Genomic DNA, 16065 nt, shown 5'->3' on the forward strand with positions numbered 1-16065 from the left:
AGTCAGCACAGAGCCTGAGGTGGGGCTCGAACTCACGGACCGCGACCTGGCTGAAGTCGGAAGCTTAACCGACTGTGCCACCCAGGCGCCCCAGAGATTGCTTTTAAAAAATCAGCTTATAACTGATGACGTCTTTATTTGGCAACTTTTTTCCCCTCCGTGGTACATTTAAAAATGGTTCATCTTATAACTGACAGCATCTTAAACTTGATGAAATACGGTAATCCAGACGTTACCATCCCTTTGCTTGAAGCCCTTTGGTGCTATTTTGTGAAGTCTAAAAGAAACAAGAAGATGTACAACATTTTAGTCTTCAAAGCAATTCCAGTATGCTGTATCCCACCGGATCCTCACTCTCACCCTTTGGAGAAGGCAGGGCTGGTATGATGGATGCCAAAGGTTCTCTCTAATTTGGAACCGGCTCAGACTCCCCCCGACGCAGTTCATTCACCCTTTCCTGGATGCTAACCTCACAAGAAACCAGCTCAGATTCCAGGCTTTCTCTGGTGGGGAAAAGTTGTTCTGCTTGCCTTTAGGAGAAGCGAGAAATCTTTCTGGATCCTTTCTTCAAAATGCATTAGCCTTCTGACCCAGGCCAGGGGGGCACGCAGGAAAATCCTGCTTCTGATTCCTGACCCATTCAATCCATTCCCGAGGGCAGCCCAGCAACCAGCTACCATGCTGTGGCCAAGAGGGTAGGTGTGGATCCAGGAACCCACTCACCTACCACTCAACACCCCCGCACTCTGGGGCGGGGTCAATTCCCCCCCCTCACCAGCTGGAGTCCCAGGCGGCACCACAGCACCACACCTGGTTCTCTGACCACCGCCCCTCACGTGACCAGCCCCTTCGCCCACTCAACTCCCACCCCCCCTTGTCTTTGCGCCATAATCTCTGTCCTCCCCTTCAAAGCCCCGCCCCCCGGTTTGGCGCACCTCCCCTTCAAAGCCCCGCCCCCCGGCTTGGCACAGGCCCCGCCCCTTTCCATCTGAGGGGCGACAGAAGGGCGCCTGGGGCAAGATGGCGGTGAATCAGAGCCACACCGAGAACCGCCGCGGGGCTTTCATTCCTTCCAGCGACAGGTGCCCGAGGGGAAGCTGGTGGGGAGGGGTGCTGTCAGAGCCGGGGATAGACCGACGATGGTGGAACTGGCGGCTTGGAAACTCTTAGCCAATCAGGGCCTTTCCCGCCTTTTCCGGCCTCGGCTGGCTGAGCCCCGCCCCCTCCACTGGGGCGCTCGAGACCCCGCGGGCTTTCCGGCGCACAGAGTGGGCAGAGGCTGGAGCCCATGGCCTCGCTGAGGTAAAGGGCGGGCGCGCCGTGCGAGGCGCGCGTCGCCCCAGAAGAAAGGCGGGAGGGCACTGGCAGTGGTGGGGTGTCGCGCCGTTCCTCCGGGGCGCCGTTGGAAGCACAAACCTCCGTGGGGTGACGGCGACAGGGGGGCCTTGGGTGCGCCCCGCCCCTACTCCCGGGGGCGCGGACGCGGAAGGGGCGGCGGTGTGGATCCCTCTGAAGGGTCCCGCGCCATCGGGGGGGGGGGGGCGCTCGCCGAAGCCCCCTTTCTTTTCGCCCCGACGGGGAGCTGATGGCTCTTACTTCCCTGTAAATAAAGATCGGGACGGAAAGAAGAGCCGTCTGGGGAGAAGGACGCTCGCCGGGCCGCGCCCGTGGCAGTGAGCGGGGCCTGCGGGGCCCGCTGCTCGCTCGCTTTCCCGCCTAAGGCCTCCGCTCCACGCGGCCCCTCTCGTCGGTTCCTTCCGCCCGGCTCTCCAGACTCCGGCGCGGTCCTCCCCAGCTGCCGCCTCCGCCCCCACTTGTCCCCGTTTTCCTTCGCTCGCGCGTGGCGGCGAGACTGAGCCTTTGTCGGGAAGATCCACCAAGACAGCCCCGAAAGCCGATGTCCGGATGATGGATCTTTTTCCTCTGCTTCCTCCCCCGGGAAAGTGTTCTTGCCGGGTTCCCACGGGCGGCGGAGGCCGTGCGTCTTCCCCGGCTCCGGAAGGACCTGTGCTGTGCCGCTGTGCGTAGTTGTGTAGTAGGGGAGCGTCGGCCACCGCCCTGATGCCGGTCCCCTGCACACCCGCCTGGGTGCCGGCGGCTCTGTGCCCTGGGGGCCACCTCTGATCTGGGGTGTCGGCGTCCTCTCCCTCAGCTACGGGTTTGTTTCCCTGCGTGCGTTGGAGGCGGGGCGTGAAGCTTGTTTCTAAAAAATTACAACACACACGCTGATCCTATGGTCCTTCGAATGATCTTTATGGGGTCCGTTCTGTGCTCTTGAGCACGTAATCGTCTCCACTGGTTAAGAGCTTTATACTTCTAGGGGCGCCTGGGTGGCTCAGTCGGTTAAGCATCCGACTTCGGCTCAGGTCACGATCTCACAGTCCGTGAGTTCGAGCCCCGCGTCGGGCTCTGGGCTGATGGCTCAGAGCCTGGAGCCTGCTTCCGATTCTGTGTCTCCCTCTCTCTCTGACCCTCCCCCGTTCATGCTGTGTCTCTCTCTGTCTCAAAAATAAATAAAACGTTAAAAAAATTAAAAAAAAAAGCTTTATACTTCTAACTGCTCTATCTACAGTGAGGATCCCCTTATTTCACAGGTGGGGAAACTGAAAGAAAGAGAAGGAATTTGCTCACAATCATGTGGTCCCTGCATGTGGAAGACCTTTGATTGGGGTTTGAACTGCTCAACTCCAGCTGTCCCGCAGAAAGGAAAAGGACCGCTTCTGGGCTTTCTCTTCATCAGAGATGCCCCACCCTGTGGCGGCGCCCGCTTCCTGTGTAGAAATGCTGTATTCCTCTATTTTTATTTTATTATTACTTTTAAAATTTGAGTGTAGTTGACACACAATTCACGTTAGTTTCAGGTGTACAACATAGTGAATAGATCTCTCTGTAAGTTATGCTATGCTCACCAGAAGTGTCACCACACAGTGCTATTATGACAACATCACTGACTGTTCCCTATGCTGTGCCTTTATATTCCTGTGACTTATTCATTCCATAACTGGAAGGCTGTATCTGCCACTCCCCTTCCCTGATTTTACCCACCCCCCGTCCCACTGACAACCATCATTTGTTCTCTGTATTTATAGGTCTGAATCTGCTTTTTGTTGGTTTATTCATTTGTTTTTCTTTTTTTAGATTCCACGTGTGAGTGAAATGATATGGTATCTGTCTTTCTCAGTTTGATTTTTTCCACTTAGTGTAATATCGAGGTCCATCCATGTTGTTGCAAATGGCAAGATCCCATCCTTTTTTACGGCTGCATAATATTCTGGTGTGTGTGTGTGTGTGTGTGTGTGTGTGTGTGTGTGTGTGTGTACATACCACATCTGCCTTATCTAAGTGTGAGTGAACACTTAGGTTGCTTCCATATCTTGACTATTGTACATAATGCTGCAATAAACATAGGGGTGCATGTATCTTTTCAAATCAGCGTTTTCATTTTCTTTAAGTAAATGCCCAGTAGAGGAGTCATTGGATCACATGGTATTTCTCTTTTTAATTTTTTTCTCGTTTTAATTTTTTGAGGAATTTCCATACTGTTTTCCATAGTAGCTGTACCAATTTGCATTCCCACCGACAGTGCACGGGGGTTCTTTTTTCTCCACATCCTCTCCAATATTTCTCGTCTTTTTGATTTTAGCCATTCTGACAGGTGTAAGGTGATATCTTGTTGCGGTTTTGATTTGCATTTCCCTGATGATGAGTGATGTTGAGCATCTTTTCATGGTCTGTTGGCCATCTGTAGGTCTTCTTTGTTGAAATGTCTACTCAGTTCCCCTGCCCATTTTTAAGTGGATTATTTGGGGTTCTTTTGGTGTTGATAGAAACTACTTTAAAGAAATAGGTTGAGAAGGAGAAGATTGGTTGTTTTTTGACTTCTCTTGCCTATTCATAATACACATTTGAGAAACTCATCACACTGGCTGTGTTCTGTGATTTTTAAATCCCAGCTGAGAATTCATAATTGTACAGATAAGACTCTACTGGTAAATAGGGAAGACGTTGAGTTTTCTTTTTTTAACCAATATTCTAAAACTTGTACAGATAGTACCATATGTGTTTATTGTAGAAAAATTGGAAAAAAATTTAAATCACCCCAGACTCCAACATCTAGTGCTTTTTACATTTTGGTATGTGTCTTTCTGCACTTTCTTCCATGGAAATATATGCAACTCCCCCACACTCAAGACTGCTTTGTAATTTGTTTTCCTCATTTACCAATATATTGGGAATACTCTCCAGTATCAATATCTACATCATTATTTTCAATGACTGGTATTCCAATATGCATGAATCTTTGCTCAAGCCTCTATTCGGGATGTTCAGGGTGTAGTAATTTGTCATTGCCATAAACATTGCTTCATGAACATTTTTGAAAACTAATCTCTGCCTACCTGTCAAAATGTTTCTCGGGGATATGTTCCTTAAAGTGCAATTGTGGCATCAGAGGAAATAGACTTTTTTTAAAAGATTAAAATGTATTTTAAGGGGAACCTGGGTGGCTCAGTCAGTTGAGCATCTGACTCTTGATTTTGGGTTAGTCATGATCCCAGGGTTGTATGATTGAGCCCCTTGTTGGACGCCATGTTGAGTACGGAGCCTGCTTAAGATTCTCTCTCTCTCTCTCTCTCTCTCTCTCTCTCCCTCTTTCCCCCTCTGCCCTTCTCCACTCCTGCTCTCTCTATCTCTCAAAAAAACATAAGTACTTTAAAAAATATTAAAAATTCTAGGGGTGTGCCCCTGGGTGGCTCAGTTGGTTGAGCATCCGCCTCTTGGTTTTGGCTCAGATCATGATCTCACAGTTCATGAATTCAAGCCCTGCATCAGGCTCTGTTCTGACAGTGCAGAGCTTGCTTGGGATTCTCTCTCTCCCTCTCTCTCTGTAATCTTTATTATTTATTTCCTTCTGCTAGCTTTGGGTTTAGTTTGGTCTTGTTTTTTCTGGTTCCCTTGTGTGGAAAATTAGATTATTGATTTGAGATCTCTCTCTCTCTCTCTTTTTAAAGTAAGCTTCATGTCCAATGCAGAGCCCAGTTTGGGGCTTGAACTCATGACCCTAAAATCAAGACCTGAGCTGAGATCAAGAATCAGGTGCTTAACCAACTAAGTCACCCAGGTGCCCTGAGATGTCTCTCTCTCTCTATTTAACATTTATCCATTTCTTGAGAGACAGAGAGACACAGAGCACGAGCAGGGAAGGGGTAGAGAGAGAGGGATACATAGAATCTGAAGCAGGATTCAGGCTCTGTGATGGCAGCACAGCACAGAGCCTTACATGGGGCTCAAACTCACGGACCCTGAGATCATGACCTGAGCCGAAGTCAGATGCTTAACTGACTGAGCCACTCAGGTGCCCAGAGATCTCTCTTTTTTAAAACTTGCAGGCGTTAAAAGCATAAATTTTCCTCTTAAGCACTACTTTTGTTACATCTCAAAAGTTTGGTATATGTATTTTCATTTTTATTCATCTCCAAATTTCTAATTTCTAGTAATTCAATTCTGTTTTCAAATTTCACTTGTGATTTCTTTGTTGACCCATTAGTTATTTAAGAGCATTTTGTTTAATTTTCACATTTTTGGTAATTTGTTATTATTTCTAATTTCATTCCATTTTGATCAGAAAAGATACTGTATGATTGCAATCTTCATAAATTTAGTAGGACTTGTTTTGTTGCCTAGTATGTGGTCTGTCTTATAGACCGTGCCATGTGTATTTGAGAAGAGTGTGTATTGTACTTTGTGGGTGAAGTGTCCTTATATGTTAGGTCTAGTTGACTTTTATTAGATGCATTCATGTTTATATTTGTAATATGTTTTTGATGATTGGTCCTTTTATCATGATATAATATTGTTTTGTAGTAATTTTTGTTTTAAAGTCTATTTTTTCTGAAATTAGTATAACCCCTGAAGCTCTCTTTTGGCTACTGTTTGATGGAATATCTTTTTTTACATCCTTTCACTTTAAACCTGTTTGTCTCTTTGGATCTCAAGTAAGTCTTTTGTAGACAGTATATAGTGGCATCATGTTTTCAAAAATATATATTTTGCTGATCTCTTTTAATTGGAGAGTTTAATTCATTTACATTTAATGTGATTATTGATAAGGAAGGACTTAACTTCTGCTCTTTTGCTCTTTATTTTCTATATCTCAATTCCTCCATTAATGCCTCCCTTTGTGTTTATTTATTTTTTTTTAATTTTTTTTTCAACGTTTATTTATTTTTGGGACAGAGAGAGACAGAGCATGAACGGGGGAGGGGCAGAGAGAGAGGGAGACACAGAATCAGAAACAGGCTCCAGGCTCTGAGCCATCAGCCCAGAGCCTGACGCGGGGCTCGAACTCCCAGACCGCGAGATCGTGACCTGGCTGAAGTCGGCCACTTAACCGACTGTGCCACCCAGGTGCCCCATCCCTTTTTGTTTAATAGATATTTCCTAACATACTATCTTGATTCCCTCCTCATTTCTTTTACTGTATATATTTTAGTTATTTTCTTTGTGGTTGCCCTGAAGATTACATTTAACATCTTAATTTATAACAATCTAGGTCAAATTAATACAATTTTGTTTTAATTCTATGAACAAATTTTGTTCCTATATAACTCTGTCCTCTTATACTGTTATTGTCCCAAGTTACATCTTTATACATTGTGTATGCATCACCATAGATTTATTGCAATTGCCTTTTAATTCATATAGGAAGAAATGAAGAGTTCCAAGCCAAAAATACATCAGTACAGACTTTTATGTTTACCTATGTAGTTATCTTTACCAGTGTTCTTTGTTTCTTTGTATGGGTTTGATTTACTGCCTAGTGTCTTATTATTTCAGGCTGAAGGACTTCCTTTAGCATTTCTTATAGTTCAGACCTACTAGTGATGAAATCTCGGTTTATGTTTACTTGGTAATGTTTTAATTTCTCCTTAATTTTTGAAGGATCGTTTTGCCAGATATAGAATTCTTGGTTGACAGATTTTTTTCCTTTAAGCACTTTGCATATGTCATCCTACTACTCCTGCCTCCATGGTTTTTGATGAGAAGTCAGCTATTTGTCTTATTAAGGATTCCTTGTGCATGATGATGATTTTCTCTTGCTGCTTTCAAGAGTCTCTGTATTTGGCTTTCAGCAGTTTGATTATGTGTCTTGGTGTGGATCTCTTTGAGTTAATCCTACTTGGAGTTTGTAGAGCCTGGATGTGTAGATTCATGTCTCTCATTAAACTGGGGGAGATTATGGCCATTATTTGTTCAAATTTTCTTTATGCCCCCTTTTATTCTCTCCTCTCCTTTTTGCAGTCTCATTATACATATGGTTGTATGCTTGATTTTGTCCCACAGGTCTGTTAAGACTCTGTTCATTTTGCTTCATTCTTTTTTCTTTCTGTTACTTAGGTAGTGACTGTTATTCTCAATGGACCTATCTTCAGATTCACTGATCCTTTCTTCTTCCTGCTGAAATCTGCCATTAAACCCACCACTACTGAATTTTTTGTTTTACTTACCGTAGTTTCCAACTTCAGAATTTCTATTTGGTTCAGTTTTCTAATTTCTATCTCTTTATTGATATTCTACTTTTTGAGACATTGCTCTCATTATTTCCTTTGGTTATTTAGACATGGTTTCTTTTAACTCTTTAAACATGTTTAAAATAGTTTATTTAAAATCTTTGTCTAATGGGGCCCCTGGCTGGCTCAGTAGGTAGAGCATGCAACTCTTGATCTTGGAGTCATGAGTTTGAGTCCCACACTAGGGGTAGGTTTCCTTTAAAAAAAAAAAAAAAAGAATAAAGTCTTTGTGTAGTTAATCCAATGTGCGGGCTTCCTCAAGGGCAGTTTTCTATTAATTTCATTTTCTGTTTACAGAAGAACATATGGGCCATACTTTCTTGTTGCATGCCTCATGATGTTGTTGTTGTTGTGGAAAACTAGACATTTTGGGGTGCCTGGGTGGCTTGGTCGGTTGAGTGTCCAACTTTGGCTCAGGTCACAATCTCATGTTCATGGGTTCGAGTCCCACATCAGGCTCCGTGCTGACAGCTCAGAGCCTGGAGCCTGCTTCTGATTTTGTGTCTCCCTCTCTCTCTGCCCCTCCCCTGCTCATGCTCTCTATCTTTCAAAAAATAAAATGTTAAAAAATTTTTGTAAACTAGACATTTTGAAGATTATAATATGGCAACTCTGGAAGTCAGATTTTCTCTCTTCCTCAGGGTACATTGTTGCTGCTTGCTGTACTTATTTTTTGTTTGTTTAGTGACTTTTCTAAATTATAAAATTTGCAAAGCTTATAGTCTTTGTCACATGCAGCCACTGAAGTCTCTTTTATATTAACTTAGTGGCCAGCTAGTGATTTGACAACTTTCTTATATATCTGGAACCAAAAAAAAAAATAATAATAATAATTCCAGCCTTTGTAGATGGGCTCTGCCTGTGTGTTTGGAGCATGTCTTTATCACTCAGCCAGGCAGTTTACAGCTCTGTCTTAGCTTTCACTTCCTACTTGAACAGAGCCTCATTGTCATCCAGAGGTAAAAGTTTCGGACCTTCTCAGTTCTCATCTGAGCATGAAACCAGGCCTCGGAAGGCATGCATGTGACTTTCTAGTTTCCCATGAATACGTCAGAGCTATTCAAAGCCTTTATTCCCCAAAGTATCTCATTCTCTAGCCTTTCTTTCCTCCCTAACTTTTCAGTTTGTTTGCACTAAATGTCATCCTTTGCCCCAGACAGCAGCAACTAATACATTTACCTTGAAATGTTTTTGACAAATGGACCCTGAGTAGTCACCTCAGTCCTGGGAGAGTTCTGAATTAGGCACACACCATTGGAGCCTGCCCTTCAGGAAGCCACCAGAAAAGTTTTAAAACAAGAGTTCTTTGAGAATAAGGTCTATTCTACTCCCTTTGGTGTTCAGTACTTACACCAGGAATGTGGGTTGTTTTTAAGGCTATTGCCAAGCTGGGGATTGGAAGATGGTACTGGGGTAAGTGTCACAAAGCTCTGTTATCAGACTCAGCTATTTTTTTCTTGACTAAACATTCTCTTAGTTGTTATAAGGTTTTGATTAGATTCCAAACTTCTGGACTGACTTTTGGAGTTCCCTATTTTTGCTGACATTGTATTTTCATTGTCTTAAAAAGCCCTTTTTATCATCATACTACCACCCTAGTTCCAATTCTTATTACCTTACATCAGGACTATTTTAGGGATTCTTTTTTTTTTTTTTAATTTTTAATGTTTATTTATTTTTGAGAGAGAGACATACAGAGCATGAGTGGGAAAGGGGCAGAGAGAGGAAGACACAGAATCCCAAGCAGGCTCCAGGCTCTGAGCTGTCAGCACAGAGTCCAATGCAGGGCTCGAACCCACAAACCGTGAGATCATGACCTGATCTGAAGTTGGGCACTCAACTGACTGAGTCACCCAGGTGCCCCTCTTTTTTTTTTTTTTTAAAGTAATCTCCACACCCAGTGTGGGGCTCGAACTCATTACCCTGAGATCAAGAGCTGCCTGCTCTACTGACTGAACTAGTCAGGTGCCCCTTAGGATTTCTTAACCTCTAGTAAACCACCACCTCCTTGATTGATTCTCCTTGCCTATTAAGTGATATCTCCAGGCTCTGGTTCCAGCATAGCTTTCGAGCTATATCTCACTATTCTTCCCACCTTCACCTCCATGCTGCTTTGATGAATCCACACAGGTGGGCTGCTCCCAAGTGTGCAATTTGCTTTCCACCGCATACCTCCATTAATGCTGCTCTTGCACCTCCATTCATGCTGTTTGCTCCCCATCTGGATCATCCCCTACCCTCACCTCTGCCTACTGAAACACTACTCTTCTCTTAAGAATCAAGGGTGCCTCGGTGGGTCAGTTGGTTAAGCATATGACTCTTGATTTCGGCTCAGGTCATGATCTCACGGTTAATTTAACGTGTTCTATTGGTTAATGTGGGGCTATTGGGTTCTGTGCTGAGAGTGGAGCCTGCTTGGGATTCTCTCTCCCTCTCTCTTTCTGTCCCTCCCCAACTTGCGCATGCATGCGCACTCTCTCTCTCTCTCTCTCAAAATAAACAAATAAACTTAGAAAGAATCAACTTCAACCTTTCTATAAAGTCATTCTTAGTCATTTCAACCAAAGCTAATCCCTCCTTCCACTAAATTGCTATGACATTTTTGTGCCATTAACGTGATGTATGTGATATTACTGCTTGCATTATTATGTTTATTCATGTTTTCACTCATTCATTCTTTCAATAAATATTTAATAGCACCCACTGTTTGCTAGGGCCACAGTGTAAAGGCAGGATCATTAGTTAAGACATTGAACACATAAACATACATATATATTACAATAATTACTAAGAAAGAAGAGAAACCCAATAGGATTCTATGAGTGGGAATAGGATGAGTCCAAGTTTCTCAGGTTAAGAGTGAGGGGAGAACACAAAAGGCAGAGGGAATAACATGTCAGAGGAATCTGGAGTACTCTGTGTGTCTTGCCATTTCTATGAGAGTCAAAGAAACATTTCCATTAGCACAGTGCTTTATACTTCTTGAATATGAAGAATAAGAATTATTATTATTATTTATTATTTTTAATACATTTTTTATTATTATTCCTTAAAATTTTTTTAACATTTATTTTTGAGAGAGAGAGAGAGACAGAGCGCAAGCAAGGGAGGGGCAGAGAGAGGGAGACACAGAACCAGAAGCAGGCTCCAGGCTCTGAGCTGTCAGCACAGAGCCTGACGCGGGGCTCGAACTCACAAGCGGTGAGATAATGACATGAGCTGAAGTCGGATGCTTAACCGACTGAGCCACCCAGACGCCCCTATTTGTTATTCTTAATAAACATTAAGAAGAAGGTAGGCTTGATAAGAAAAAAAGAATCCAGTGGTAAAGAGGGAGAGGAGTAAGTGTGAAAAGTCAGAGAATAAGATCTAAATTCCTTTCTATTTCAATACAATAGTGATAGTAGCGGCAGCAGCTAACATTGGGTGTTTACTCTGGGCTTGGAATTGTGCTAAGAACTTTATGTGCGTCGTTTCATATAACTTCGAAATCGTGTGGTGTCTGCCCTTTCTTTTCTGCAGTGTCTTGATGCAGTCTCAGGATGTGGACCTCTCCTTCCCACAGCAACCAGAGAGATCCAGTCTCTTCAGTGGTACAAAGAGGGGGACACTGTTTCTCACTTCATACCGGGTAATTCTACTTCTACCTTGACCTATTACCGCTACATTTGTTTTCCTTCAAATGGAGAGAGAGTTAACATTGACTTTCAAAGTTGGCATTTTATGATTTTCCATGTTGGAGAATATGGAAGAACACGGGTGATGTTTCTCAGTCAGGCCGGAATGTCAAACAGCCTCGACCTTAGAATTGGTCTAATATGTCTCAGTCCGTGGACAAGCTGCATGCCTTCTCCGAAGTTTCTTTCCTCTCCTAGGTGATCTTCGTGACTTCACACTTAGTCAGTGATCCCATGTTTTCTTTCATGATGCCATTTGATCTGATGAGTAACTGCACCGTTGAACAACCGGTCTTTGCTGCCAACTACATTAAAGGGACTATTCAGGCAGCTCCGGATGGTGAGTGTTCCCCCTCAGAAGTGTATTTTTTTCCCTCAAAAGCTTCCAGAAGGTTTAAGATTCAGACTTGGCTCATGCTGGAATTCAAAGAAAGCTGCACTGCTCTGTTGGGTAGTGCTTGTCTCTCTGTCTGGGGCTGTCCTTCTCTGACCAGTGGTGCCAGCATCTTAGTGTGCCATTTCTTCCCCCAGGTGGCTGGGAAGGACAGGCTACTTTTAAATTAGCCTTCAGAAAAGGAGGTGCCATCGAATTTGCCCAGCTGATGGTGAAAGCTGCCTCTGCTGGTGAGCAATGCTAATAAAGACACTAAACACTTTGGGGTTTTGAGGCCTGTGGAATTGAAGTAGGACGGCTACCCAGCCACGACTTAGGTCTCTACATCAGGCAGCTGGTAGTTGCACACGTATGCAGCAGGCATTTTCTGAGCTGCCTACTATGGTACAAGTACCATACTACATGCTGGGAACAAGATTATTCAGTCCCTCGTTGTCTTAAAGGAGTTTGCAGGCTAGCAGAAGTTTATACTCAGACACTTGAACCACTAATTATACCTGATAATCTTTTGTCCATTTTTAAATGTTTTTTAAATGTATTTTTTAAAGCTTATTAATTTATTTTGAGAGAGATAGAGACAGCGTGAGAAGGGGAGGGGCAGAGAGAGAGGGAAAGAGGGAAAATCCCAAGTAGGCTCCACTCTGTCTGTGCAGAGCTCAATGTGGGGCTCGAACCAACAAAGCTGTGAGATCACGACCTGAGCTGAAACCAAGAGTCGGACGCTTAACCGACTGAGCCACCCAGGCGCCCCTCTTTTGTCCTTTTAAATGTTGGTCTCATACATCATTGAGTACTCTCATTTTCAGATCAGGAATCCCCAGTTGCCTGAGTTCTTCTTCCTTTGTCATGCCTTTTGTCTTTTTTCCTCTCTGGCTTTGCCTTTGCTTCTGTTAGGTTTAATCCCCGTCTTCCATGAGAAGAGGGAAGAGGTACTATCCAGCCCTACAGCACTGATCTAACAGATGTACCAGAGAACTCTTTCAGACTTTGAATACAAATAATCTTTTTTGTGATATATTTTTATTCAGTCTAGTCTCATTTCATGCCCCTACTCTCTCAGCTTTTGTACTCCAGTCCAGCTGGACTTCTTTGTGCCCTGTTCTCTCATCTCCGAGCCTTCATGCTATTTGCTCTACCTGGATAACTTTATTAATTTGTTTGTTTAATTTTATTTTTTAAGTAAACTCTACACCCAGTATGGGGCTCGAACTCATGATCCTAAGATTGAGAGTCACGTGCTCTACTGACTGAGCCAGCCAGGTGCCCTGGAATTTGCTCTATCTGGAATGCTTTCTCTTTCTCCCTTGCCTCCACCCCAACTCTAATCTAGTTGAGATGAACACAAACTAGAAGAGACAGACACATGCAAATATTCCAAAACAGAGGCATGGGCAAAGTGCCGGGGACACACCAGAGGGTGGAATGAATTTTCTAGCTCAGAAGACTGACTGGATCATGATACTATAAACCACGGTTAAGAATATAAGAGACCATCTAAGTTGGAGAGGAAACGAGTTCAATTTTAGATATAATAATACTAACATTTATTGAATGCTTACCATACAGTGGGCAGCGTTCCAAGCCCTTTACATGTGTCAATTTTTTTAATCCTCACAAAAACTTAGGCTGTAGGTACAATCATTGTCCCCAGTTGATAACTGGGGAAACTGAGTCAGTGATGGTTCTACAGTTTCCCAAGGCTATACAGGTAGAAACTGATAGAGCTAGAATCTGGACCCTAAACATACTCTCACTCTCTTTTTAAACTTTTTACTAAAAAAAAAAAAATTGTATTTAGAAAAGTTGCAAGAATTTACAGTGGACTCTCATGGACCCTTCATCTAGATTCACCCATCATTAACATTTTCCCACATTTGCTTTATCTTACTCTTCGTTTGTTTTTGTTTTTACTGAACTATTTGGGAGTAAGTTACAAAATTCATTTCATTCATTCCTAAGTATTCAAGTGTGTATCTGCTAAGAGCAAGGGTATTCTTTTATCTACCCTAAGTCTACTTATCAAATTCAGAAAATTTAACACTGAAACAATGCTATTATTTAATATTTGGTTTATATTCAAATTCAAATGATTAACCTATCACTCTTCCTAATTCTTATGGCGCACTGTTTATTTTTCCAATCCAGGATCTAATCCCAGATCACACACTGAATTTAATTGTCCTATTTCTTTAGTCTCTTTTAGTCTGGACTCAGCCTTTCTTTGTCTTTCTTGGCATTGACAGTTTTATTTATTTAAAAAGCTTATTTATTTATTGTGAGAGACAGTGAGAGTGAGTAGGGGAGGGGCAGAGAGAGGGAGAGAGAGAAACCTAAGCAGGCTCTGCACTGTCACACTGTCAGCGCAGAGCCTGAAGCAGGGCTCAGACTCATGAACCATGAGATCACGACCTGAGCCACAGTTAGACCCTTAACCTGCTGAGCTACCCAGGCACCCCAACATTAACATTTTAAAAAGAATGCAGGCTTATTGTTTTGTAGATTTGGGTTTATCTGTTTCTTCATGCTTAGGTGCAGGTCCTGCATTTTGGCAGAAATACTGTATAAGTATAGTATGTAAGTGATGCTGTGCTCTTTTGATCCTATACCCTTAACCTCTGGATCATATTGAAGTGAGGTACACTGGAATGCTAGAGGCCAGCGGACCGGCAGCTCAGAACCACAAAGATGAACTGTATCTAGAGACTCACTTGGAGATCCTCAGCACACAGGTCATCTCTGGAGCCATGTGAGTGAAAGGCTTATTCAGCGAATAAAGGATGGTATTCCAAGGTCCTCAACATCGAAGGGATGGGTAGCGTGGGGCTGACTGAGGTAGGAGGAGAATCGAGTTTATTATCCCAGAAGTCAAGAAAGAGATATTTCAAGCATTCCTGAGTGGTCATCTGTCAGCTGCTGCAGAGATGTTTGATAAAATGAAGACTGAAAAGTGTGCATTGCATGTGGAAATTTGAGTTTGTGGTGGTCTTAGCAAGACAGAAATGCTAAAGACAGGTGGTGGAGAAGCCATATACAGGAAATTGAGGAGTAAGAAAATGTTTAATATTACCTTTAATGATACAATGCAAGATATGAAGACCAAGGCGTTCACATACTGAACCCAGCCAACAGCTCTTCACTGTCCAGAAGGCAGACAGCATCTAAAGCCTGACGTTGGATAACAAGGTGTCCTGGCTCACAGAGTATGGCCATGTGGAACCCAGAGGCAGGGGATACTTGGAAGTCCAGTTCTTCTTTGTTACAGATGTCTGGAAAACTCAGAATAATTGCATACTGGGTCCTGAATTTGCCCTTATTTTTCGCCTCACAGTAGAGAGAGCTTATTTTTAGGATTATGGGCTAAGGATCAGGCAACTTGAGGGAAACTTCTTAGTGCTCTTATTAAGATATGCTTCTAGGGGCGCCTGGGTGGCTTGGTCGGTTAGGCGTCCGACTTCAGCTAAGGTCATGATCTCGCGGTCCGTGGGTTTGAACCCCGCATCGGGCTCTGTGCTGACGGCTCAGAGCCTGGAGCCTGTTTCAGATTCTGTGTCTCCCTCTCTCTCTGCCCCTCCCCTGTTCATGCTCTGTCTCTCTCTGTCTCAAAAATAAATAAACGTTAAAAAAAAAAATTAAAAAAAAAGTTATGCTTCTTGGCTTGCAAAGCTAGGTACAGAGTCCTAGCAGTTACATAGCCTCTTGGAAAGGGTTTAGGCAACTTAGGTGAACTTGACCAAATGTCTGAACCTACTCTGGGTCTGATTATATCATGGCTTAGGTGTGGGAACCTACCCCTGCTTTCCCAGCAAGAGTCAGGGATTGTGAGATGGGCTTCCATGAGGCCTTTGGAATTAACTACCCATCATACTTTATGGTTTGACTGTTTGACCCTTATTGTATACCAAACACTATGGTATGATTGAGATGATTGAGAACACAATAGTGAATAAGACATACATAGTCCCCCGCCTTTGTTAAATTTACAGTCTAGTGAGAGTCATATAAGAAATACACAAACGGGGTGCCTGGGTGGCTCAGCTGGTTAAGCATCGGACTTCGGCTCAGGTCACGATCTCATGGCTTGTTAGTTGTGCTGACAGCCCAGAGCCTGGAACCTCCTTCGGATTCTGTGTCTCCATCTTTTTCTGCCCCTTTTTCTTCCCCACCCCCTCGCATCCTGTCTCTCTCTCTCAAAAATAAATAAACATTAAAAAAAAAAGAAATACGCAAACATATAAGTTAGTAAAATAATATTTCTGGGAAGGATACTAATAGGATATTGAAAAGGAGGATAAGTTTAGATTTAGATTTAGATAACTTTAGATTTAGATAAGTTTAGATTTAGAATGAATGAGTTAAGATAATGCTAGTTATTGAAACAGATAAACCCCAAATTATCAATAGCCTAAGACAATAGATATTACTGCTT

General features: G+C 43.2%; 1 protein-coding gene and 1 long non-coding RNA gene across 7 annotated transcripts in view; one reads left to right on the plus strand and one right to left on the minus strand.

Moving 5' to 3' along the window:
* Positions 1–97: 97 nt before the first annotated feature.
* LOC128316516 (uncharacterized) lies at positions 98–2292 on the minus strand. The gene is made up of 2 exons (XR_008300556.1): positions 1044–2292; positions 98–530 (listed from the first exon to the last, which is right to left on the minus strand). It is a non-coding gene; the product is annotated as an uncharacterized LOC128316516 (long non-coding RNA).
* WBP2NL (WBP2 N-terminal like) overlaps positions 934–16065 on the plus strand; it is a 51881-nt gene continuing 36749 nt past the window's right edge. For 4 of the 6 annotated variants that reach the window (XR_008300553.1, XR_008300551.1, XR_008300552.1 and 1 more), the window contains exons 1-4: positions 934–1082; positions 11091–11199; positions 11444–11585; positions 11777–11869. Coding sequence is in view for 1 of the 6 variants with exons in the window: in XM_027070611.2 (XP_026926412.1) it covers positions 1021–1082; positions 11091–11199; positions 11444–11585; positions 11777–11869 (406 nt within the window). In the remaining 5 variants the exon portion in view is untranslated. Of the gene's footprint in view, positions 1083–1182; positions 1303–2037; positions 2159–11090; positions 11200–11443; positions 11586–11776; positions 11870–16065 lie in introns of those variants that run through there. The other 2 variants (XR_008300554.1, XR_008300555.1) reach the window with 2 other exon arrangements.

This window comes from Acinonyx jubatus, chromosome B4 (genome assembly GCF_027475565.1).
Source record: "Acinonyx jubatus isolate Ajub_Pintada_27869175 chromosome B4, VMU_Ajub_asm_v1.0, whole genome shotgun sequence".
Lineage (NCBI taxonomy): Eukaryota > Metazoa > Chordata > Mammalia > Carnivora > Felidae > Acinonyx > Acinonyx jubatus.